The 26,864-nt window shown below is 37.7% G+C and overlaps 1 protein-coding gene across 3 annotated transcripts in view; it reads left to right on the forward strand.

The window, feature by feature from the left end:
* Positions 1-26,864, forward strand: part of Rapgef6 (Rap guanine nucleotide exchange factor 6) — a 186,558-nt gene that overhangs the window by 68,007 nt on the left and 91,687 nt on the right. For all 3 annotated transcript variants that reach the window (XM_059270565.1, XM_059270567.1, XM_059270566.1), the window contains one exon: positions 22,187-22,318. In XM_059270565.1, coding sequence (XP_059126548.1) covers positions 22,187-22,318 — 132 coding nt within the window. The remainder of the gene's footprint in view (positions 1-22,186; positions 22,319-26,864) is intronic.

The raw sequence follows: 26,864 nt of genomic DNA on the forward strand, positions 1-26,864 counted from the left end.
TAGGTCTGCCGTCTGAGCCGGCTGCACTACTCCTGGGTACTGCCCTGAAGAACTCCAAGTCAGCAGATCAGAGCTGAGGCACTTGCACACCAGTGCTTATTGCAGCACTAGTAAACATAGGTGCAAAACTAGCTTAGTGTTTTAACAGCAGAGATAGGGTGAGGGAAGTGTGGTGTGTGTGCACAATGGAATGAGAGAACTGGACAGATGGCTCCATGAAAAAGTGCTTGCCTTGCAAATGTGACAGCCTGAGTTCTATCTCTAGAACCCGAATTTGAAAAGGCTAAAGTGATAATCCACACTTGTAGCCCCAGCAGTGAGGAGGTAGATAGAAACAGGCAGTTCTGGTCTCCAGCCAGTCTATACCCTACTTAGCAAGTTCCAAGCCAGTGAAAGATTTTCAAAACAGGTAGACAGCACCTAGGAACAGTATCTGAGATTATCTTCTGACTACTGCATATATATGACACCACACACACATGTGCACACACACACAAGAATGGTTATATTATTTGCAGAAAAATGATATAACTGGAGAATTCATATTAAGTGAATTAAACCAGTCAGATAATGTTTTATCTCATTTGTGTCTGTTAGATGTTATATATGGTCACATAAAACTGTATGTATGTATGCATGTGTGTGTATGTATGTATATATATGATTAAAGTAAAAGTGAAATTGTCTAGGGAACAAAGACAAATGGGGGAGGTAAGAAAGGGGGTGTTGGGGGAATGAACACAAGGGAAATATGCTCAACATTCAATATGTACCTATACAAAAATTAAGTAATTTAATTGTGAAGTTTGGTTTTTTGTTTGTTGGTTGGTTTTGTTGGTTTGGTTTTTGGTTTTCGAGACAGGGTTTCTCTGTGTATCCCTGGCTGTCCTGGAACTCATACTGTAGCCCAGGCTGGCCTCAAACTCAAAGAGGTCCGCCTGCCTCTGTCTCCAGAGTGCTGGAATTAAAGGCGTGCACCACCACTGCCCAGCATGGTTGCTTCTTTGAGAAAACTCATCTGAAGAAGTTCATGAGACTGCAAGTTTTTAAAAAAGAAAACTGCAGAGTTAATTCCTTTAAAAGCATTTACAGAGAACTGGTGGTATAGCCACTGTAAAGTCTTTTATTTCCTTTGTCTTATTGTCAGCAAATCCGAGGGAAAAATGCAGGATTGCTTTGTGTGGGGGGGGGGGGGGGGATAGTCTTTGTTTGCTGTGTAGCTCTGGCTGGCCTGGAATTTGTTATGTGTACACCAGACTGGTCGTGAACTCACAGAAATCCACCCACCTGCATTTTGATAATCTGTTTTTTGTTTTTTTTTTTTTCAATTTACAAACCCATCAATTTTTTTCTTGCTAGAGTGCTAAAGGCATAAAGTTCTCAAAGATGTACAGAATATTTTACCACTATTTTCTTTGTCACACTTAATATTTAGGACATAACCTGTATATCATGATTTTGTGAATATTAAAGATTTTGCATAGATTTTAAGTTATTCTAACTGAATACTTAGAATAATTGCAAAAGAGCTGGGAAATATAGCTAGCTCAGTGGTAAAGTGCTTGCCTAGCATTCACTAAGGCTCTGGATTTAATCTTTAGCATTTGCATACATGTGCATGAGTTCACACACACACAAATCAGAATAACTGAAAAAAAAAGAGTGTAGTGCTGATGATTGAGCTCAACACCTTAAAACATTGCTAGGCAAGCACTTCACAGCTGCGCTACATACTCAGCCTTCGTCTTACATTTGAGACATCCAAGTGGTTGCTTGAACTCAGTCTGTAGCAGGTCAGGATAAAACTTAGTCTCAGCCTCCCAAGCAGCTTTGATTATGGCCTATGCCTTCAGACCTCACAGATATCACTATAGTAGTGATATATTTCAAACCTTAGTCTTTGTAACAGTTTGTATCTTTCTAACTTTATTGATCTGTAAATAATACATGACTCATACTTGACATGCACAATTTGATATTATACGCAGGCCTATATAGCAGTCAGCATGATCAAGATAAGCATTTCTATCATTCCCAAATGCTTCTTTGTCTCCCTTTGTAATGAGTCCTTTCCTAAATCCCTGTCTTTAAGCGGCCACTAGTCTGCTTTTTCTCAGTATTGATTAGTTTTATTTTCTAAAACTTTATATGGCTTCATATGGTACATTATTCTTTATGCCTGTCATGCTTGTTTCAGTGATTATGATAAGATGTACCATATTATGCATTTGTTATTCCTCCACTTTTGCTGAGTGGTATTCCATTGTTTCAGTATGCCACAGTTTCTTTCATTTTCTGCCTATTGCTAAGTATTTGTTTCATTTGGGGGTAGTTATGAACATTTGTGTGTACATCTTTGTTGATGCATTTATTTTCAGTTTCCTTAAGTTAATACCCAGTAGTAGGTGACTAGATCATATATTAAATGTTAGGTTTAATATCAGTTAAAACAAAACCGAGAACCTGTTCTCTATGGTGCCTGCAATCTCTCCATTCTTTGTTGTATTTGTTCCCATTGTCTAAGAGGAAAAAGTAACTTGTAGCTCCTGCTCAGCAGCACTTGATATGGTCAGATTTTACTAGCACTATTTAGAAATTCTAATGCTTATGTACACTGAGGTTTTAAGATTATAAGTATTCCTATTGCCGTGGGATATTCAACATGTTTTCATACTATAAAGTATAAAGCCATTTGTACATTAATTCTTCTCAGACCATGGACCTTTGAAGAAGATGTATTTAGTATTTAGAAATAGCTCAAAGATGTTTGTGAACAATATTTAGTGAGTAAAGTCTATAATTAAGCCATGTATAGAGAGTCCCACAGCTGGATGAACCAGCTGCCTACGTCCTTCCTCCACTAACTGTATGAGGGCATAGGTCATCTAAAAGCGTGTGCGGTTATTGCTTTGCCACTAAAGCAGTGGCACTGACATCTAGCCTGCCTGTTTACTGGGCTTTGTGGAAGTATTTGGAACGTAAGTGCACACCTGTTGCCTAATTCTTACTACCTGTAGATTTTTTTCCATCGGTTGTTTAAAATGTGTCCCTATTTCAGTTTCTCTGTGTCGCTGTTCTAAGTGCTCACAGCTACTTTGTTTTGTCAGGTCTTGTTATATAACTCAGGTTATTTTTGAACTCATGATTCTCCTGCCTTATCCATGTGCCACCCCTGCCTTGATTTTCTTCAGAGACTGTTAGAGCATCATCCAAGCTCACTGTGCAAACTGTTTTCATTAAAATTGGGGACATTTTTAAGCTGAAAGTATTATATAATCTCTTTATTAAGACAAATGTACTTAGTCATTATTGTATTTGATTTCAAAACCTGTTCTGAACTGGCTCCCCTACTGCTAGCCCTATTCTCCATATTATCCTGCCCCCGCCACCAACTGGTCTGTTCGTTCTGCTTTTCTAAGTTCTAGTGAAGTTCTAACAGTGTCCTTGTTTTCAGTTCATAATTCTTTTTGTGTTTACCACAATCTGTCAGAAAAGGTGCAGTGATCCAGCATGAGGACATGCATAGTCTAGACCAGTCTGTCCAGTAGAACTTGCTGTGATGGTGCAGGTGCCTTATGTTGGTGCTGCCCTGATTGGTAGTAGCCACTCACGTGTGGTGCCTGAGCACTTAAAGTGTGGCTAATGTAACTCAGTGTTTAAAATTTTAACTTTATTTAGTGTTTAATAAATATAAGTAACTAAATAGATATGTGGTAGCTAGTAGCTACCAGATTGAATAGCACAGGCCCTCATCTCTCTGGTTTTGTATTTCCTTTTTATGTATCTCCTATGTTTTGGCCGTGCCAGATTGTTGGTCCTTAAAAAGGCCATGTTTTTATATAAATCTTGTATTATTTATTTTACTTTATATCTCCCTTTATTCTTTGTTATTTTACCTAAAACCTATTGATCTCCAGGACTCAATTCCATATCATTTTCTTTTTAGAAAGGCTAGGCATGCACCTGTGCTTCTAGAATATCCCATCAAATGTGTGTGCTTACTCTTTATATTACATTGCTCTTGACTTAAAAATGAGAGCTTCATTGTATTCTCAGAGTGGTTTGCCTGTCTCAATGATAAGTTTGCTTAGCTTTATGTGTCTTTAGTCAAGTTGTGTGAGCTTTGTTTGGTCTGGATGTTTTTTGATTTGTGGGTTTTGGTGGTGGTGTTTTAATTCTGGGGGTGTTCGTATGTTTGGATTGATAAATTACAGGTTTATTAAAGGACTTTGTCTTTTATCTAATATTCTGTAAAACACTCAGCATTGCAAAAACTTTCCTAAATACATTAAAGTAAATGAAATTAAATAAGCTAGCAAATAAGAATGAGATGAGAATAAGTACAAGTTAGCTTGACATGAGTGTGCACAATGAGCCCACTTCTCCTGCTAATCCAGTATAGCAGCAGCTTCTTTATTTGCAGACACAGCCTTTTTACTCATTTTGGTATTTTTTTGGTTCAAACTGAATCCTAAAGTTCATAGCCGTCCCTTATTTGCAGTGAATGGCCTAGTGTCACTCATTTCAGAGGATCCTTTGCAGAAGTCTTGATTTAGGCCTGTTGCTTTTGTGTACCACATTGCCATCATTTGGATGCGTGTCTTCCTCCTTCAAATGTATTATTGCCTTCTCATCTTAACCTAAATATCCCTGTGGCTTTTTGCAGTTTGAGGTGTGCCAGGAAACAGTACAAACTCTTCTTTGCCTTTCCCCATTTCACAGGTAGAACATTAATTTCTAGAGATGTTAGCAACCTCAGAGTAGGAATTATTTGAACTTGAGGTTTTTGACATGGCTCAGCCAGGTAAAGGTGCTTGGCACCAAGCCTGATGACCTGAGTTCAATCAGCTCTATCTTCATGATAGAAGGGAAGAGCAAACTTAAGGGGTTGGAGAGATGGTTCAGTGGTTAAGCGCACCAGCTGCTCTTCTAGAAGACCAGGACTTGGCTCCCAGCATCCACATGGTGGCTCACAACTATTCATAACTCCAGTTCTATGGGATTTGATGTATTCTTCTGACTTTCAAGAATACCATGCATGCACATGGTACACCTATGAATATCCAGGCAAAATACTCATAGACATTAAATCTTTCTAAACACACATACCAAAAAAAAGTTTTTAGAAAACTTCTGAAAATTGAGCTCTTGGCAGATAGCACACAGGGTAAGTTTCCAAACAGATGAGTTCAGTCCCAGGTCAGAAGGAACAAGAGAGTGGGGTCTACATCATGCTTCTCAGAAGAGTGCACTCTTTAAAACTTGTGGATTTGTATTACTGGAATTTTCAGTTCAACACTTTCAGATTGCATTTGCCCTTGATAGTTGAAAGCACAGTAATAAACCTTGGCTGAGTGTGGTTGTGTGCACTTTTAATCCCAGCACTTGGAAGGCAGAGCCAGGAAGAATCACCACAGGCTCCACGACAGCTTGGTCTACAGAGTGAGACTTTATCTCCCCCCCCCCAAAAAAAACAAACAAACAAACAAACAAAAAACCCTTCTTACAGTATTTAGCAAGGGCACTTGTTCAGCTGTTCGGCCCAAATGTCTTAGAGTTTAGGTTGAAGTCCCTTCCTCATGTCTTTGCAGCCCTCTGGCATCACTGTGTTTTGATGTCCCTCCTTCCTGTCAGCCTGCTCCTTCTCTGAAAGTCTAAAGATACTGACCTTTTTTTTCTAATAATAATATTGAGCTTTTGAGTGTAATTCCAATCTTACCTTGCTTCTTCCTTTTTGTGTTCATAGCAGTGTTGTACTCTGATGGAGTCCTACATAGCTCCCAAACTCTATTATTCATCCACACCCTCTTTGGAGAAACCTTCGTTTCTTCATAGATTGTGTTTCTCTCTGTTGTTAGTACTTTACATATGCCTAATGCAGGTGTTCATACAGTTCTGCTGCACTGAGAAATCTGAATTACCAGCTTAATAAGTTTGGGATGTAGTTCATTGGTAAAGAACATTCCTGATATATGCAAGTCCTAGGCTCAATCCTGATTTTATTTTTATATATATATACTGTTAATTGCTTTGTTATTTTATTTTCATATTTGAACATTTGTGTGTGTGAATGTGTGCGGTCACATATGTGCCACAGCGTCTTTTTGTGGATCAGAGGATAATATCCACTGTCAGTCCTCTCAGTCTCTTTTTCACCTCTGCGTATACCAGGATAGCTGCCCAGCATCAAGCTTCTGAGACTTCTTGTCTCTACCTTCCATCTCAGTGTAAGAGTACTGGAATTAGTCATCCACAGTACTGTGTCTGGCTGTTCTTCAGTTCCGGGGATCAAAGCTCAGTACCTCATACTTGAATGAATGGCACATACTTTACCCACTGAGCCATCTCCTCAGTCCAATTGCTTTGCTTTAAAATTGAGTATAATTTTTCGTGTGTATTGAATTGAACTGTTAATGCTGGTATTTCCCTGAGTTAAATTCCAAGAATAACCCTTAACGAATAAACATGAAGCATGAATCTCTGAACTACTATCATTAATGCTAAGTCATTTTTATAGAAATGTGACCAAACCAAATACAGATCTGGACATTGTTTTAAAAGTTTAAAAATTAGTTAGTGCTTGTGTGCTTTAGTTACGAAATTAAGTTCTTTTTCCTTGGTAGTCTCATTGCGGTGTACCAGTGGGCATTTAATGTGTGCCTTGTTGTTTTAACTGGATCTTAAGCCAGCCCCTCACTCGTTAGCCTTTTATTAAAGGCTTTTACATCTTTTACTTTGTTGTTCTCGTTGCTTATGGTGCATTTCGTATTCTCAGAATAAGGTTCTGGTTATATTCCCCTCTGCTTTATATTAGTGCTTACAGGTGTGGAACCATCTAGCTCTTCCCAAAAGAACACAGAAAGAGTGAATTCTATGGTAGCTTCACATTTGGAGGGTTTCCTTGTGCTAACACTTCCTCACAAATCTTGTTTTTCCCAGTCTTGTGAGTAATATAAATATATGAATGGTAGGCATGCAATGACATTCTGAAATGTTCTTTTGCATTTTAGGAACACACATTACTAACACAGCAAGCAGTTCCTATATTTGCTACCTTCATCCCTCTCCCTCTCCCTCTCCCTCTCCCTCTCCCTCCTCTCCCCCTCCCCTCTCCCCTCTCTCTCTCTCTTCCTCCCTCTCCTCCTCCCTCTCTCTCTCCCTCTCCCTCCCTCCCCTACATTGATTTAGAAAGTGGGGGAGATTGAGGCACATCTGTCATTACAGGTGTATAAGAAGTGATTATGGAACACCAGATCACTTACTGCGGTACATAAAATAATAGCAAGATGCTACTGTTTAACCTTGGGTGTGGCTTTTAAGGTTTTTAGCAGCATTATGTTTTGCTTTTGTGATATGAAGTTCATGTACCTGGATGTTCATCCATTAGTCTATTTGTCTTGTGATAAGTTTATTCCTGTGATAAAAAAGGAAATCTGCATCCTACCAGCTCATGAGACACTAAAGGACTTTAATTCACATTACTGAGATAGCTTCATGGAGCCTCAGTGAGCAGTTTAAACATTTGTCCAGGTTAAAATACCTATTATGTTAGTCTTCAGGAGAACTAAAGTATCTAAATTATAGTAGTTGTTTGCTGAAGAAATTGTCAAGCTTATCTTTGCATTTGTCATTTGCATTATCATCCATCTTAATTCTTCTTAATTATATTTGATATTTGATAAGTATTTAAAAGAATAAACTTTGAACACTCAGTCTTCCTTCCTTTGCTTCTAAAAATCAGGAAGTCTGTACCAGGAGCCTTTGCAGGTCTTGCTTGTATATAAAGCAGTGAGTGGTGATCATCCTGCGTGAGAAATGTGGGGTCCAGCCTCTGAGAATCTGCAGCTCTTCTCTGACCCTATGAACAACTCAGAATACTGTGTACAAGTGTCATTTTTCTGATGCTTTCTACCTTAAAAAGTTCCAAGGATTGATCAATCGATCTCCCTCCCTCCCTCTCTTTCTGTCCCCTCTCCCTTTCCCCTCTCCCCTCTCCCTGTCTCCCTCTTCCCTTCTCTCTCTCCTCTCCTCCTCTTCTCCCTCTCTCCCTCTCCATCTTCCTCTCTCCTCCCTCCACCTCTCTCCCTCCTTCCCTTTCTCCCCCCATCTCTCCCCCATCCCCTTTCTCTCTTTCACTACTGTCTATATCTCCTAATAGAATCTAGTTCACTGTCCTTCCAGAAAGTAACATTGTTTTTGATAGAAGTTGCTTATCCCTAACTGCAGAGCTGTGAGTCCACAGATCACAAGTGCTAGATTGATAACAGTTGACATTAAGTGGGTGAAATATCAGTTTAAGAGTTGTTAAAGTTTTGGTAAAATAGATGCTTCTTGTAGAAATGTAACATATAGAAGAATATTAAAGAAATTAAGGCATGGTCCTCAGAGCTGGAAATAGTACTTACTGGCAGTGACTTTCAAAGGAATGTTTATTGACACAGACCTTTATATTGAATGATGCTAACTGCTTATATATCCTGCCTTTTTAATTTTTTATCAATTAAAAAATTTCCAAAATATCATTTTAACATTCATACTGTGCTACATGTTTGCCTCTTCTAGTTTTTCTTCTGTTGACAAACAACTTTTATATATAAATTTGTAAATGACTGGTTATTTCCTTAGGATTAATATATAGAAATTAAATTGTTGGGTTAAAAGAATGAAAATGGCTTTCTTGATAACTCCTCAGTAGTCATATTTTAATTATTTTGAACTTTAGTAGCGTGAGGAGGAAGACAGCCAGGCATACTGTGTCTTCTGGAGCAATTCCTGCTTCCCTAAGGATAACACTGACTCATGTGTATGTGCCCAGGGACCCAGAATGAGAAAGATTATCATACTTGTGACTGTTTGCACAGCAATCGCTAAAGAAAGCTCCTTAGATAATGGTTTAAACTAACTCAGGTATTATTGTATGTCAGCAGTCTAAGGAGAATTTGTGACAGCATTCCAGGTAGACAAGTATAACAGCTCCTTAGATGGCAGACAAATTAATATTGATTATTACTGCTTTTTAGATTGATCTGTTCTCTGTTTACTAAGAACTATGTTCTGTATTCAATTTTCACAGTACTAGAAAATGATGTATTTAAATTAGAGGTAATAGTATGATCAGGTTCAGATGAAGTATTCTTTGCAGTTTAATTTTAAAACGAGATTTTATTTTGTCATGTTTATGGATTTTTTAATTATTAGACAGATTTTGTTTTTGAAAAGAAATACTGTCTTAAAACTATGCTCCTAATAATATATACTTGGCTGACTTCTATGTACAAAATATGTTCCTTCCTGTGCACAAAAAAAATGCCTGGTACAGCTACCATGGGTAGACAAAGTAGAAGCATGGTGGTGCCTTTTATTGTTCCTTCAGTTTCACTGATTCTAATTATAGAAGCTTACATCACCTTCGTTGATGATAACAGCTTTCCTCTCCCTCCTTGCTCTTTCTTCTTCAATCACTCCCTAAGGATATATCATATTTCATAGTACATATGGACTTCTCGTGGTTTTGACAGAGATTTTTTGATAGCAGGCAGGCAGGCAGTGAACACATCAATGTGCTGAAGAATACTGTTTCTTATAAAAGAGTAGAAGGAAAGCTTTCATACTCTGACTTCCTTTGATACCTACTTCCTTAGGAATGATGAGGAGTAGATAGGACAAGCAGCTTGAAGACAGAAATTACTAAAGGGCAACATAATTAGAGTTAACCATGTTTGATAACTACAGATTCATTCCTGGGCAGCATGGGAAGGAGGAGCGGGCGGGGGGTGGGGGGGAGGAGACAGCGTGTGGCTGCTTTACAGAAGCTGGTGTGCTGTCACTGACCATTGCAATAGCATCATTGTTTTATTTTCCCAGTGTTAAACTACTTCCATGGGATTTTCTGAAAATCAGTGTGTTTAACAGTTTATTTTGTAAAATGACAGTTTTACTTTTATTCTTCTCCTTTGGCGTTTGGTATCTCTAAATGGTGTTTATACTGTTTCACTATGCAGATTGGGGGTGTGGATTGCATGCCTGAAATTAGTGCAAATCTGATTTTGTTTTTCATATTGCTTCATAGGTGTGTTAGCTTTCGTTTGTTTATGATAAGCTTTTCCCTGTTCTGTTTTAGTGTCATCACTAACCGAAATAAAAGGGTAGCATGTTTATAGTGTTAACTATGAGAATCTTATCTTTGGTTTTCTATGTAGCATAATTTCCAATATCCAGTTTATATTTTGTTTATAAATTACATATACAGATAGCAAATTTGAGTAACTAGATCATTTACATATTTATAAAAAGAACTGTTTTGTAATTATTGGAAACTTTGCTTGATCTTACAGTAGTCAAATTCTCCTTTTAAAGCTAAAGATTGTGTCTGTATGACTTAGCATACTGGCATTTCATGTGCAGGGGAAGTGTTTTCTTCAGTGCATACACACACATAGCCTGTAGTGATGCTTCTAAACTGTATGAATCAGGACTCCGTCCCTTGCTGCACTGACCTCACTTGATAATGAGGGGCAATCATGATAAATTTTTAAACTTGATGCTCATGAAAAATAATTGATTCATATATTTTTGTTATTTAACAAATTACTGACTTTGTTTCTGTTAGTAATTAAAAGGTTAGTTATTGTACGTGAAGAGATGGTGGAGGAGAGTATAGTGACACTGCTTGTAGAGTTTGCGTGCTGAGCATAGTTTGGCCTCATGGTTTCTTCTCCTGGTATTGTTACCCCATGAGGTTTTGCATGATAGGTTCACAATACTGGTTTCTGGAATAGCAAATACTGTGAGATAATTGGTAGAACAAGATGATGTCATCTTCACTTATAAGCCAGCCAAACTGGAGAGGGAGGAGGAGAGAGAATATTTTGATCCTTTATTGGGGTGGCTGTGTATCCAGTAGGTCTGACATATGGCATCAGTGGATTGCATTTCACTCCAAAGCAGCAGCTGAAAGATGACTGTCTCTTGCCCAGCTTGAGGCCCTCCTTTGTGTCAAAGGAGTCAGCACGACTTATGAAAGGAACAAGGAGCCACTGCAGACTTTGCTTTCGATTGGCTGTCATTATCCTACCAACACATGCATAAATATATAGTCTGGCATATAATTAAAATATTTATTGAGTCCTGTTACTAATTTTTGTGGTTAATAATTTTCCTTTAGGAAAGGTATCTTTAGCAAAAAATTTTCTCTTTATCCACATTTTTCTATTTAAAAAGTGAATAATTTTCATTTCTACTTAAAATTGTATTTTTGAAATTTTAGATTACAGTCTATATTCATTAAATTGGAAAAATATTTTAGTTCTTAAAAATCAATCTGTCGAAATATTAAATGGTTTACCTTCAGGAAACTAGTGTTTATTTGAACTCATCAGAACAAATTTTACATTTGATTGTAAATTTTGTGGGAAAACATTGGGTTTTTTGAAGAAAACATAATTCATAGGCTTTTAAACAATCATAGTTTGCAAACATGGCAATATGCTCAAAATAATAGCATTACTATGTTAAATTTTAGTGTATCAGAGGCAGCATATTTCAGATTGGGAGCATAATGTTTGGAAATTAAGAGACTTCACCTGAGGGAATTGAAAAACGTGTGTGTGTGTGTGTGTGTGTGTGTGTGTGTGTGTGTGTGTGTGTGTAAAAGATGTATAAAGAGAAGGATAGTTGTATTACTTTTCTCACTGACTGCTAGTCTCACAGTTTTGCTGCCTGGAGGTATACGTGACTGTACTTTGGAAATGGACCGTAGCCATTGGGAAGCACCATTAGGAGATGAAGTGCTAGGTGGATGTATATGCAGTAGAGTAGATGCCGTGTAGCAGAAGCAGAAAGGAAAGGGTGGATGCTCGGGGTGACGTGCTTTTCTTATTGGAGAGGGTGTGGCCACATTTTTTTCTTTTAAGTTTTAAGGAAAAAATATGATAATTTCCTTTTAGTCCATACTCTTATCAGGAACAGGTTTAATTGTTTCCTTTTCTGATTCATTTTGTGTTTTGCCAGCTGTCTCTTTCTAGGAATTGCACATTGGGCTGCAGTGAAGTACCATATTGTATAGATTATTCTTCATCAAAGGAATTGGTACACATTGTGCCTGTATGGTTTATGCCCCCCTTGCAGAAGGATTGCATTTATTTAAATGTGTTTATTTAAATCTTAGTACATGTTTTTATTTTTAATGCAAATTTAGTGTGGACTTGAAGGTTAAACATGCAGAACATTCATTCAATAAATAGCAACTTTTATGCAGAAACGCATGAATTTGTGGTATTAAAATCACTTTGATGTAACATCTCTGAACCAGACTGCCCATGTATTTGGAATTCGGTGTATCTTACTACAACAAATTATTTTCTCTTGGGAGAACAATTCTGTGTTAAATTTAAATAATATTAGGAAAGAGGCTTCTCAAATACAACTGGATATAATGTACAGAATTTTTAAATGAATTTTTGAAACTATAAAACAGAAGGGTATGTTAGCCAGTTTTTTTTTTTCCTTGCAGAATTTAGCATGCCAGCGTGTCTCACAGAAGGGTGTGTGTGTGTGTGTGTGTGTGTGTGTGTGTGTGTGTGTGTGTGTGTGTTGCAGTAAATTGCTCTTGGGCTACATCTGCAGATACAGTAGCCAATTGATCTAATGCAGTTTGTGAAGGCTTTCTGCACAGGTGATGTCATCCTTTTAGCTCTATTCTCCTCCCACTCTCTTTCCTTCTTATTAGATATTTCATCTTACTGCAGGGCATAGAATCAATAGGAGCTTCTCCTTAGGGAGCTGCCGTGAAGCCAGCAAGGACAGTAGGAATTAAGACAGTAACAGACTCTTGCTTTCACAAAAGATCTAGTGGTTTTTGTGCTGCATCGTATACACATGTTATCCAGAAAGAGCAGACTTAGATCACCAGTGCTTCCTTACTGATGCCTTGGAACCAGGAGCCGTATTGCAGAGCTGTGAAAGTGCTTGGGAGAAGAGAAGGTTGCTTGAATTCTGGATATTCTCAGACAGTCTACAGGACAAACCTGTTAGAATATTTGTCTTTGCCTCCATTTGCTCTGTGGTTGGTTTGGTGGTGGTGTGTGTGGGGGGGGGGGTGTTGTTTTTTTGTGTTTTGTTTTGTTTTTTAACCTCTAACATTTGATAATTTAAAGAAGAGACTATAATCTTCAGGATACAGCATTTGCTTTGCCTCTGATGCAGAAGACTCTGTGGTGCTTGCTCTTCAGAATGAAGTAAGTTGAAGAAAAAACAGCCACATTACAGAGAAGACAGGTTTCACGGATTCCAGGAGCACAGATTCCATGCATATTGCCTATTTGCTTTGACTGATAGATACAGTATTAGCTTCTGTGCTGCCAATGTGTACATCTGTGTCAGATGCCTGAGGACGCATGTAACTGTGTGCTGAGCCAGAAATCTAAACATCTTATTTGATGTTACTTGCTTGTATACTGACATTTAAGGAGAATTCTTACACTTAGAACAATACTCTCTGCTTCTGAAAGCTTCTGATTTTTGTAAAGAGGGTTGGAGGAGCTGCCTTTATATAACAATGATGGTATATGGATTGTAAAAAGAAACTTAGCAGAATTTTGTCAACATACACATCAGTGTGGCTCTGGTTTAAAAGAGAAATTACCCCCTCCAGCCACAGAAATGGCTTTTCTTGTTCGCTGTTACGCCAATTGTCTTCAGCCATGGGCCTCCAAAGTAAGTAATTATTATTTTTTTATTGATATAATTTAATCGTTAAATTTAAATTGCATTTGAATTCTGAATGAGTTCTATTGTGCTATTTTCTAAACTATAAAAATAAGAACTGTAAATTAGTTTATAAAGCCTTGATTTCTTCTTATTTAATTCAGAGAAAGTGTAATACAGCCTCTGAGATGGATTGAAAAGACTCATTTTAATAGTTTGCAGACTTAAAATGTACACCTGAGATACATACCTCAGACAGAATCGTCACTTGGCTGTGATTGTTTCTGAAATAACTTGTGGCCATACTTGATGCATTCTTTTGTTTTTCCTTTACCTTAAATAGCTGGTGTGTTTAGACATACTGTTCTAATCATAGGCTTATATAATGTAGCTCGGTTAATGTGATGCTACCTGATAACTTAGAAATGAATTGTTCTATTTTATTAAACTGGGTGTTCATTCCTAAAGAATAACATAAAGAAAATTGTGAATGAAAATTATGTAAAAAAACAGTCAGTGTTCCAAAGTATTTTCAAAGGAGTAATAGCTAAAACCACTTGTCATTATAAGGCAAACATATTACCTGTCAAAATAACAAAATGCTAAGTTGTTGAAACTATTTGTTACAATTCAGTTTTATTGTTGGTAGTGGCTATTTACGGTGTTTGGACCTATCTTTCTTACCTTGTGTATAAATTTCAAAACAAAAGACCAAATAATTAAGAAAATGCTTAAATGGTACTTTAAATATGACAAGATTTCTTTATAGTTCTCTTAGACTGGCACACTGGAGGCTTTTCATAGGAAGGTCTGAAATCATGTCTTTGTTTCAGAGGTTTGCTATGATGGTGACTAAGGGGGAATAGTTTTGACAGCACTGTGTTGTACTGTTTATTTGGCCTAGCTCATTGCAGATTTTCCTGAATGCTCTTGTGGGAGGACATTTGAATGGACTGTCCATTTAGCAAACAGCTGGCTGTGGCATAAAGAGATGGAAAGGAGCCTAGGTACACAATTTAAGCTTTTATCTGCACATACAAAGAGGGTGGCTGCATCAGTGCAGACGCCACCTGTGGGGCCCAAGCACTGCTGACAGTAATATCGGCACTATTAAAATTTAAAACTGCGTGTGGAAGGGAATTGAGTGAAACCAGATAAAACTGAACAAAATTAAGAATGGAGTACAGGAGTTGTTTTTGAAGGGGAGACACACACACACACACACACACACACACACACACACACACACACACACACCAAAAACAAAAAAAAACCAACCCTTGGAGAGGAGTGCTAGTAGCCACTCTTAAACCATGGTTTAACAAGTGTAGAAGAGTAAAGGGTTTCTAGAGATCCACTTCCACATTTCATTAAGTGACAGCAAATACATGAGGAGAATTCTATGATGGGTGCTTTCCTGTATAAATTATTTTTAAGTATACCTGTCTCCTTCATCTCTTATGTTACTATTAAGATTTAACTCTTCGCTTAAACACATTAGGCTAGATATTAATTTTCATACTCTTTTTATTTGATTTTCTAATTTGTTTTATTCCTTTTACTTTTATTTAATGATTCTTTTTTTTATCATTTAGTTGTATATAAAATAACCTCGTTGTCTTTTCTTTTTAGCTTTTGAAGAAGTTAATACATGGCTTTCTGGTATCTACTGTTGCTATGAGAAGTTTGAACTTTGTTTGTTTGTGGTTAGTTGTGTATTTGTTTAGATTTTTTGTTTGTTTGTTTTCTGAGACAGGGTTTCTCTGTGTAGTTTTGGTACCTGTCCTGGATCTCACTCTGTAGCCCAGGCTGGCCTCGAACTCATAGAGATCCTCCTGGCCCTGCCTCCCAAGTGCTGGGATTAAAGGCGTGCGCCGCCGCCACCACTGCTACCACCACCACCACCCGGCTAGATTTTTTTAATCCATGAAATTTTACCAAGCATCGGAATGTTTTGTTTTTATTTCTTGGTGCTCTGAGGACTCTTTCAAGCCACAGAGTCTTGTTTGTCTTTATTTGTAAGAAAACAAACAACAAGAACAACAACAAAAGCACAGTTGTTTTTTTTGTTTGTTTGTTTTATCTCACTACATAGCCCTGCCTGGTCTTGAGCTAGCTTTGTAGACCAAAGAGAGCTGCCCACCTTTGCCTCCCGAGTGCTAAGATTAAAGGTGTGCACCACTATACCTCCTGGAAATTGTTCTTATCAGAATTGCAGCTCCTTCATTTTCTCTTACCGTATTCTGCCAGTAATGTCTATAAACATTTATTTCAGCTTGATTTTTCTAACTTAAGAACTCCTTGATTGTTTGTAACCAGTGCTAGATCATGTCTTAAATTTTTAGTTTGAACCACTTGTGTTTCTTGTTTCTGATGCCTCATAAATGATACCTTTTCATAATTATCTGTTTTAGTGATGGTTTTTATTTTATAGGCGTGATTTTTTTTTTTTTCTTCTCCCTGTATAGTCTTGTCTTTAGTTCATTGGTTTCCAGGGATTGGCTTTACTCAGGAGATTGTTGGTTGTTCCTTTCATGATTGGATGGGCTTGCTTGATTGAGGTGGCCTCTCGCTGTGGTGGGGAAGCCATTGTGCTTTGGCTTCTGTTTTCCTTCTTTTAGCTGTTCTACAGCTGGGAGCCAATGAAAAAATTCATAAACAGCTCAGCTAACTTAGTCAGGCATGCCTTGCCTTTACGTTACTTCACTTCTCTACAGTACACACACACACACACACACACACACACACACACACACACACTCGCACGCACGCACGCACGCACGCACGCACGCACGACCGACCATGACAGAGTGGACAGCATAATCTCTAACATCGGTAGCACTTACCATGTATTACCCTTGCTTGTTCTCAAACTTAAGCATATTTATACTGATTGCCTCTTTCTTTCTACAGATCTTTTTTACTTTTAATAAACATTAACCAGCAAAGATTGATTAAAGTCTCCATGGTTTAAAAAATACTTAAATGAGAAAGGATATGTCTTCAAATGGAAAAGCACTAATTTTAGTAAAATGGTTTAACAGCACCACTCCTTCAAATTTCACTTTTTAAAAAATGAGTAGAAATCAAGTTTTATGTGCCTCAGAACCGTGCTACGATCTCTACCATCTACACCAAAGGCCACTAAGATACTAGGGTCAGGCTTCTGTGCAAGGATGCTTTTTAGATCTTAGAATCTTTGCTTTTCTCTTTTTGTTTTTTTGTTGTTGTTTTGTTTTGTTTTTTCAAGACAGGGTTTCTCTGAGTAGCCTTGGCTGTCCTGGAACTCAACTCTGTAGACCAGGCTGGCCTCGAACTCACAGAGATCTGCCTGCCTCTGCCTGGGATTAAAGGAGTGCACCACCACTACCACCACCACCTTGCGCGCGCACGCGCTCCCCCCCCCCTCTCTCTCTCTCTCTCATTGGCATCTGACAGTTTGTGTGACTCTCGCCTGTACTGAGGGGTCCTTGTAATTTTTGGTGGCTTAATTTTAGTTAATTATAATTATTTGTGACCACCTCCCACCTTTTAGGCCTTGTATTGGGCTTATCTCTGTGACTTTCTTTTCATCTTGAATGTTTCTAGAGTAATTTTTACAAACCAAATCTCTTGCACTTTCCTCCTTAAAACTCTTTGGGAGTTCCCTGTAAAACGGGAGTTGTAAGCACTCTGGAATGCTATCTGGGGCTTGGGGCATGACTTAGTGGGAGGGACCTGTGGCTAGCATCCATAAACCTGGGATCCCATCTCCAGCACTGCCAAGAAAAACGGAGGAGGAGGAGGAGGAGGAGGAGGAGGAGGAGGAGGGGGGGGGGAGGAGGAGGAGGAGGAGGAGGAGGATCTTACTGTCATTCTCTGTATGAGCTGTGCTGCTCTGGTACAGTTTCTGATGCATCAAGTCTGTGTATAGTATCAGTGCCATTTAACAGAAATATGGTGTACAAATTAAGTTACATTAATTTTAATTGGTATATATAAAATACATAAACTATATGTTATGTTGTTTATCCAAAATATCATTTCATCATGTAATAATGTAATAATTAGTAATGAAATATTTTACCTTTTGTGCCATGTATTATAAATTCAATATTATTAGAACACATCACAGTCTGGCCTAACCATAGTTCTCATGTGTAACCAGATTTACTATTTTGCATAATACATTTCTAGGTCTTTGTTATTAATTTTTAATGTTTAGTCTTGATTATCCTAATGATTGGCCTCAAACATCACTCACTAAATAATTTTCTTATTCTAACATTTTAATAATTTCTTAATCTCCTATACCCCAAGACTTTCCTTGAGTGGTTTTTTTGTTTGTTTGTTTTGTTTTTTGTTTTGATTTGGTTTTTCAAGACAGGGTTTCTCTGTGTAGCTTTGGCGCCCTTCCTAGAACTCACTCTGTAGCCCAGGCTGGCCTCGAACTCACAGAGATCCGCCTGGCTCTGCCTCCCAAGTGCTGGGATTAAAGGCGTGTGCTGCCACCACCCGGCTTTCCTTGAGTTTTGATTATGGCTAGCATTGGATATGTAGTAGAATCTTTTAGCTGTAAATGGAAAGTTTAGCAAAGCATAATAGCAGTGTATATGTACATTATTTAGCATCAAGCTCAAATGCGTTCCTGAAAGCAGTGCATGGGAACTTACCAACTTTGGTATATAAACAATCATTTTTTCCCCCATGGTCATTTAAGTTTATCAAGCAAGTGGCTTCTGGCAAAATGTTTCTATAATCCAGTAGTTGAAATCTTGAAAAGGGATCTTTAACAATGCAGTTTGGACTTAAAATTGATTTTTAAAGAACTGCTGTCCTTTAAGGGGCACACAAATTTTAAACCTTTTTAGAGCTAATACTGTTTCATACTTCGGCACCTTTTGAATGTCTTTGTCAAATCAAATAGTGCTTGGATGTGGGTTGTAAGAAATCAGATATTTCAGATAGCAAACTTTTTAGATATTTCTTTGTTAAAAATGCTTGATTGTGGCAGATTATTCTTAAAGTAGGACATAGAACTGTCATGCAATATTGCTGCCTGTGTTTGTGCTGGTTCAAATTGTGCCCTTCCCTATCTGCTGAGCTGCAAGTGTTCTTCATGGCTATGTCTTGACTAGCACTAGTTGCCCTATAAAAGTATTTCAGACATGGAATTGTTGACCATGTGAGATTATCCAAAAGCAGAATTTCTTAACACTGGTAAGATGCCAATAAGAGTATTCAGGAAAATAAATTTGAAGAACAGTATGTGTAAAATAGATTTCTGTATTGAAGGACTGCTTATGGTATAAAGAGCTGAGGGACATAAAGAGTATCGTTTTCCAGTTTGTTCAACCATAGAACTCTTATTTAATTTTCAGTATTCCTGAATCGTATCTCTTAGAATATAGCTTTGGGGAGCCTGTGCTTGTGGAATACAGACTCTGCCTATGCTGAAGTATCAGTGTTTAAAACCTGAGCAGCGGTGTCACTGTGGAGAAGCCCGAGGCAGTCGTTCAGTCATTCTACGGTGTTTAATGAGCAGGTGCTGTATGCAGGGTAGACACCACTACACCAAGCTTTTATTTGATTGGGAAAGGGGGAATAGTGTAAAATACCAAGAGCCAAAAGTTCTACATTCAAAAGAATGGAGTAAAATACATTTTATTTCCTATAAACTTCTCAGCAAGCTTATACAAGCTTCATCTAGTTATCTTGTTGGCTACTTTGATAGAGAAAAATATGAATTTGTTTTTCTGGTTGCTGGCAAGATGAACAGTCTGTCCTAATCATTTCTTCTGCTGTCTTAACCTAAGTGATATATTTAGATAGTTAGTAGAGCCAAAAGACAAAGGAATCTGGATATCTGAGCCTTTGCATAGTTTCCTTCAAAGAGTCCTCTGCACCTGTGGAGACCTTAAGTCTTCAAAATGTATTCAATCAGCAACTGGCTTTATACTTCTGTAATGTTTGTATTCAAGACATTTTCCCCATGGGAAACTTGGCAGTAGTCTTCATAAACACATGATCTTCAGCAAACCACACAAGTCCACAGATACAAAATACACGGAGTCTGACAGAACATTTTGCTGAGCTTAATGGGTTAGAACGATGATGGGATAAATAAATTGTGTTGTCTGGTGAAAGGTCAGCTATTAAATTAGACTTGATCATCAAGAAAAGGAGTAAAAGTATTCCATTTTGGTTCTTACATAGTAAATAGAAACTTCCAGCTTAATGTCATGAAACATCTACCTCATTTGATCTCATGCTCAGATCTGGAAATCTGTGTAAAGGCACATAGATGCATTTCCTACTGTTCACAAATGAACCACCTAAGGACCATGCAAGTTAACTACAGCCACTGGCTTCTCATCATAGATGTTCTCTTAGAGAGGTTCAGGAAATTCCTATGTAAAGTCTAACATCACCCCATCTGTCTCCATCTTTGTGTCACCACTTGTGATCCTAGCATAAAATACATCCTAGTGGGATGCTAAAATCAAATAGACCCACGTATGAATCCTTGTTCCACTACTTGAGACTAAGCACATTGCTCAGATGTACTGCCTCAGTCTGTCATCAGTCAAGTAGGAAGAATTAAAATTTTCTGCTTTTCAAGGACTGGTGGGGGTTAAGATTTCTCAGTACACTATAAGTATTTCCAGGCCCAGTCTACAGCCTTGTTCTGGCCTTGGTTGATTACAATACTGTCATAAGTGACACCTCCTTGCTCTCCCTGTCTTTGTAGGAATCTTGTGTGTATGGTATGTAGTGGATGGGTGCAGGGTGTGTGGTTCCACATAGAATTTAGATAGTTAGATCAAACAGTATTTGTCCTTTCTGTTTCTGGTTGGTTTTTCCTTGCACATTTTGATACTGTGTTCTGTGTGATTTTTCTTTATCTCAGTAATGGCATTTTTATGACTTTCTTAACCCATCAGCAGTAGTTCATGGTATAATTGGTCTGTGCAATTTCTATAGTCTGTATTCTTAAGATAGAGGAACTCAGACTTGGTCATTTTCTCCTTTAAAATAGGTATAAATACAGTGAACATGCTCAACAAGGAAACTTTTAGGTTTAATGGTCGTGAGTAACAAATTGAAGAGAAATTATATGGAAGGGTGGTGAATGATCTTATCTCTTACTTAAAACATTGAATGCTTTGAAGCATAGTGAATCATTTCTTGTCTTAACTTCTGTAGCATTACTTATGAGATAACCTATTTTATTTCTTGGTATGAAATATATTGTAGAGTCTGCATCCTTGATAACAGTAGTCATATATTAAAGATCAAATGGTAGAGTCATTTCCTATTTATTTTTATTTTTTTAATTACATTTTGTTCGTTTGTGTGTGCACATGGACATGCCATGACAAGCATGTGAGGATGAGAGGAAAACTTGTGGATATTGGTTCTCTCTACTCTGTATGAGTCAAGGGAACCATCTCAGGCTATCATGCTTGAAGAGACAAGCATCTTTACCCACTGAACCATCTTGCCGGCCCCATGTCCTTCATGTTTTTATTGTATCTCTGCACTTAACACAGACATTCATTGAATAATTTTGACCACCAAAAAAATTTTCAGATGCCAACTACATCATAATACAATGTTAAGAACAAAGGTTATGAAAAAATTTAAATCTTATCTGCAGTCATTTTGTAAATCTTAAGTCTTCCTGCCTGCAGATGTTCTTCTGTAATCTCAAACATTATTATTTATTCTATTCAAGCATGCTGCCGGTGTGTCTGTATGTGTGTTGTGTGCGTTTTCTACTCTTGACATTGAAAGCTGTTTGGTTTCAGGTTTTTTTTTTTGTTTTGTTTTGGTTTTTTTTTTTTTTTTTTTTTTGGTTTTTCGAGACAGGGTTTCTCTGTGTAGCTTTGCGCCTTTCCTGGGACTCACTTGGTAGCCCAGGCTGGCCTCGAACTCACAGAGATCCGCCTGCCTCTGCCTCCCGAGTGCTGGGATTAAAGGCGTGCGCCACCACCGCCCGGTGGTTTCAGTTTTTAAACTTCGTTTCTATTTTATTTGTTTGGATGTTTTGCCATATATGTGTAGTGCCCGTAGAGGCCAGAAGAGGATTTTGAATCTCCTGGTACTGGAGTTACAGCCTGTTGTGAACTGCCATGTGGGTGCTGGGAATCAAACTCAAGTCCACTGGAAGACCTTTTAACCACTGAGCTGTTTCTGGCCTGCAGCTGATACTCTTATTTGGGTGAACAAAGAAGTTGACTGTCAACTAAATTATAGTTAGTATTGGTAGTCTATTTGGAAAATTGTTCAGTGGGCTTACCTCTATTAAAATTGTCTATCAGTTTAAGAAAGTGTGTTTGGTTCTTACTATTTCCAAAAAACTTTACTAAGAATGAAGAATTTCTATCCTTGAGTTCTGAACAGTGTACATAAAACTGTGCTGTAAAGTTCCATTATGTCAAGAACTCTCTAATAGGTAAAGCTTGGCATTCAAAATAACTCAAGTTCCTTTTTCCTTCAGCTTCCAGCTGATCTTACCAAGATGCACCTCACAGACAACCCTCATCCACAGGTGACTCATGTGTCTTCTAGTCAGTCTGGCTGTAGCATTGCCAGTGACTCTGGGAGCAGCAGTTTATCCGATATCTACCAGGTAATACCTTAGGCTGGGTGCTATGCATACAGACTTTTTTAATTCTGCAAAATACCCTCTGCTTATCCTCTAGATCAGTTGTTCTCAACATGTGGGTTGTGGCCCATTTAAGGGTTCAAATGACCCTTTCACAGGGTCGCCTAAGACCTTAGGAAAACACAGATATTTGCATTGCGATTCATAACAGTAACAAAATGACAGTTATGAAGTAGCAATGAAAATAATTTTATGGTTGGGTGTTATGTTACCACATCATGAGGGCCTGTATTAAAGCATAAGGAAGGTTGAGAACCACTGAGCTAGATGATCATCAATCTTTTAATTCAAGTGTGAAATTCAAGTATAAGGTTTCATCAAAGTATGCTTTATATTCTGTCTCAGATTCATCAGCCTGATTAAAGAAGCAATCTATCATTTGAGAGGATTAGTATAATCCAACAGTAATGACTGTGGGATTTTTCTTTTCTTTTATCCAGTTGAATCCATATGATACAGAATGCATAAGATATAGAAGGGAAAAGTATGTGTTTTTGTGAAACAGAATATTGCCCTGTAACCCAGGCTGGCCTGAAAATTTTAGTCTTCCTGCTTCCGGCTCCTGAGAGTTGAGATTTCAGGCATCATGCCTGGGTTTAAAGAAGATTTTTGAAACAACAGTTTACATCTGTGGAAGGCCTGATTTTTATAATCATAGAAGTAAAATTTATGAAGAAAAGTAAGAATTGCTTTTGCACCATCAAACTTCTATCCTGTGTAACATTAATTAAATAGAAAGTTAAATAGGGGATGTAATTATGGACTTCTCCATTTTTAAAACTGAACAGAAGTTGGGCGGCGATGGCACACGCCTTTAATCCCCGCACTCAGGAGGCAGAGGCAGGAGGATCTCTGTAAGTTCCAGGCCAGCCTGGGCTACAGAGTGAGTTCCAGGGCTGTTACACAGAGAAACCCTGTTTCAAAAAACAAAAAACAAACAAACAAACAAAACCGGAATAGAAAAAATTCCAAGCTAAATGAGATTTCTTGTCTTTCTTTCTTTTATCCAGTGATCCTTGTAATAAAAAGAGGGTTCTGGAAAGGATTACAGACTGAGAGAATCCTCGAACAATCCTACTGTATTAAATTCAAATTGAGTTTGGGCCAGTGCTGATTTGTTAAGTCCTCATGGTGGGCTGTGATTCTGTCTTTAGTGTCAGATGTCTAGGGCAGATTCCTAGGTGTAACGCCTTATAGCCTGAAGCCTAGTGAGAGTAAATAACCAGAGATTTGGTGTTGATGGTTGGGTTAATCAATAATTTAAATATATTTTGTATTTCTGGGCTGACAAGTAGACATTTAATGTGAGCTACATATTTAATTTAAAATTTCAGTACTCATCTAAAAGGAAACGTAAAATTAACTTTGGTGATATATTTTATTTAACATAATATTTTTAAATGTCGCCGGGTGTTGGTGGCGCACACCTTTAATCCCAGCACTTGGGAGGCAGAGCCAGGCGGATCTCTGTGAGTTCGAGGCCAGCCTGGGCTACCAAGTGAGTTCCAGGAAAAGGCGCAAAGCTACACAGAGAAACCCTGTCTCAAAAAAAAAAAAATTCTAAATGTCATTTTGACATTTAAGCAGTATTTTAATATTGTAAATGAGTTTCTTTGCATTTTTTTTCATGCTTAGTTTAGATTTAAACAGCCCATCTCTGTTCTGACTGGTCAAACTTCAGTTCCCCAATAGCCATATAGAGAGATAGAGAGATAGATATAGATATATAGATATATAGATAGTGGCTACCATGCAGTAAAAAGCAAAATTATAGTCATTTTTTTCTGAAGAAAATATTTACATTAAGTTTCTACTTAGTTTCTCAGATTCCAGTATTTTAAGAAAATAGCTTCTTTCTGTGAAGGGGAATTTGTAGGCAGATGGAAAATTGAAAAAAGCTTGCAATTTTAGGTCAGTATACAGCTTTCTTGACGAAAAGATGCTAGGACCATCTCTGACTTCCTATTTGCCTTTTTATGATATTTATAAACTAGAAATTTACCCTTTCTATTTTATAAAAATACTATAAGGAATCTTAACAAATAAAATCAAAATAATACATAACTCTTTAGCTACTCCATTTCTTTAGTAATTGTTGGGTTAATCCATTCTACTTCTCGAAAGGAAGTACATTGTAGAAGAACTGGAGGTGTTGCTGCATCTAGGAATCAAGTTAGAGTTGTGTTTTTTTCCTGCTTCTGTGTTGTTTCATAAAGGAATCCTGAGGAAGATTGACTCTAAAACAACCAAATGGAGTGTTGTGGCTGTAAGTTTCTCTCAAAATAATTGGTTATGTATGCCTTGCTAAGAGAGACAGTAAGCAAGATGTGGCACTGACAAATTATAGGTACCTGATCCTGCTGGGGGATTCCATTTCTAAGAGAGAAATGATTGCCTTTTTGAGGCAAGAAGCAAAGCCCTGAATAGTTGTAACAGAAAGAATGAAAGTGAACATATTTTTATTCAAGTCAATGCTTTGCTGTGTACTGGAGAATGGACTGTGTGTGCAGCTGGTATTTCTCCAAAGATGCTAGAAGAGGGTCTAAGATACTGCACTGATGGTAGCTTCTTCAGGTTACCTACCTACTAGTGATAGTTGGAAGTCTTGTATTGCAGGATGATGTCACTCTATGTGGCTGCCTTGCTTGCACCCTTCCATGCATCTTCCTTCATCAATAACAGTCTGCAGTTTGAATTACCTTTTTGCTATTTTCTTTACAATTAGAGAGAATATAGGTGAATGTCTTGCCGGTTATCCTTCATGTTACAGAGTATTGAAGAACATACTTCATAATCCAGAAATTCGAACGTTAATTTTTATTCTTCCTTAGTTACTGAGTTCAGTACCATGTCATCAATTCTGTTTCCTATATCATTATTCGTGTGTGCATATGTTTCATGGTCATTAATGCATTATTTACATGTAACAAAATTTACCTTCTTTATGGGAAGGTAAATATGGGAAATTGGCATCGGGTCTGAAAGCATTTTAGACTTGTTTGTAGTCAGTTCCTCTTCTGATCCCTATCTCTGTGAAAAAAACAGTCTGTTCTACGCTTACTGTTTTACATTTTAAAAATGTTATGTTAAATAGACTCTATACAACTAAAAAAGGGAGTGTGCATTTATGAATTACCCAGTAAGACAGAGGTTAAAGTTTTAGTGAATTGAGAGAGAGGACAAGTAAAAAGATAACAGACATTGAAAATTCCAGAAACAAAACAGGACTCAAAAATGTAAAGAAGAAAATTATGGTAGTATTAAACCCAAAATGCTGAAGTGTAAGATAAGACCTTTTTTTTTTTTTTTTTTTTTTTCTTCGAGACAGGGTTCCTCTGTGTAGCTTTGCGCCTTTCCTGGAACTCGCTTTGGAGACCAGGCTGGCCTCGAACTCAGAAAGATCCGCCTGCCTCTGCCTCCCGAGTGCTGGGATTAAAGGCGTGTGCCACCACTGCCCTGCTAAGATCTTTTAAGAGTGGCCAGCCAGTTAAGGTAGAAATTCTCAGATCCTTACTTACAGCTAACTTTTTTTTTAAAAAAAAATTTATTTATTAATTATGTATACAGTGAGTGTTCAGCCTGTAGGCCAGAAGAGGGCACCAGATCTCATTGTAGATGGTTGTGAGCCACCATGTGGTTGCTGGGAATTGAACTCAGGACCTCTAGAAGAACAGCCAGTGCTCTTAACCTCTGAGCCATCTCTCCAGCCCCTTACAGCTAACTTTTAATTAAGGCAATTTCCTAGAACTAGAAACGTCTTATCTTGACAAAACCAACTTAGGGGAAATGGTATGTTTGCTTACAGGTCCAGGTTGACAGTCCATCATTGTGGGAAAGCAACTAGTCATATTTCATGTATAGCCAGGAGCAAAGAACACTGACTTAATGGCTGCATGCTTGTGCTTAGCTTCCTTTCTCTACTCTTACACAGTCAGAATCCCCTGGTCAGGTCTTCTCACCCCAGCAGAATCACAGACGTGCCCACAGGCCAAACTGATCTAGACAGTCCCTCACTGAAATCCTTCCCAGGTGATTCTAGATTGTGTGAAGCTGACAGTTAAACTGTCCATCACACACCATAAAATAAAGCAAAACAAGCCAACAAGATAAAAGTAGACGTGAATTCTTATATTTTATGTCTTGAATAAACTTAAATGATAATTTGTAAATGTGTGGTAAATAATTAAAGGAATATATAGTAAAAGAAAAACTAGAACAGAATTAAAATAGAATGATAAAGTAGACCTCAAAAAATATAAAATTTCTAGACCTGCAATTTTAATAAGAAACCATGTATAGCATAAGAAATATTTAGAAAAATTGTGTGTACCTGCATGTGTGCGTGTGTGTGTTTCCAATAGAGCCTAGGGAATAAAACAGGTAAGAAAGGTTAAATGTTAGTACTGGACCAAAGGCTGCCTTTCCAGGAGTACTTGTTAAATCTATGAATATACCAAAGCTGAATGTTCCCTGAAAAGGGTTGAACGAAACCCTGGACCTGATAATGCTG

This window comes from Peromyscus eremicus, chromosome 8a (genome assembly GCF_949786415.1).
Source record: "Peromyscus eremicus chromosome 8a, PerEre_H2_v1, whole genome shotgun sequence".
Taxonomy (NCBI): Eukaryota; Metazoa; Chordata; class Mammalia; order Rodentia; family Cricetidae; genus Peromyscus; species Peromyscus eremicus.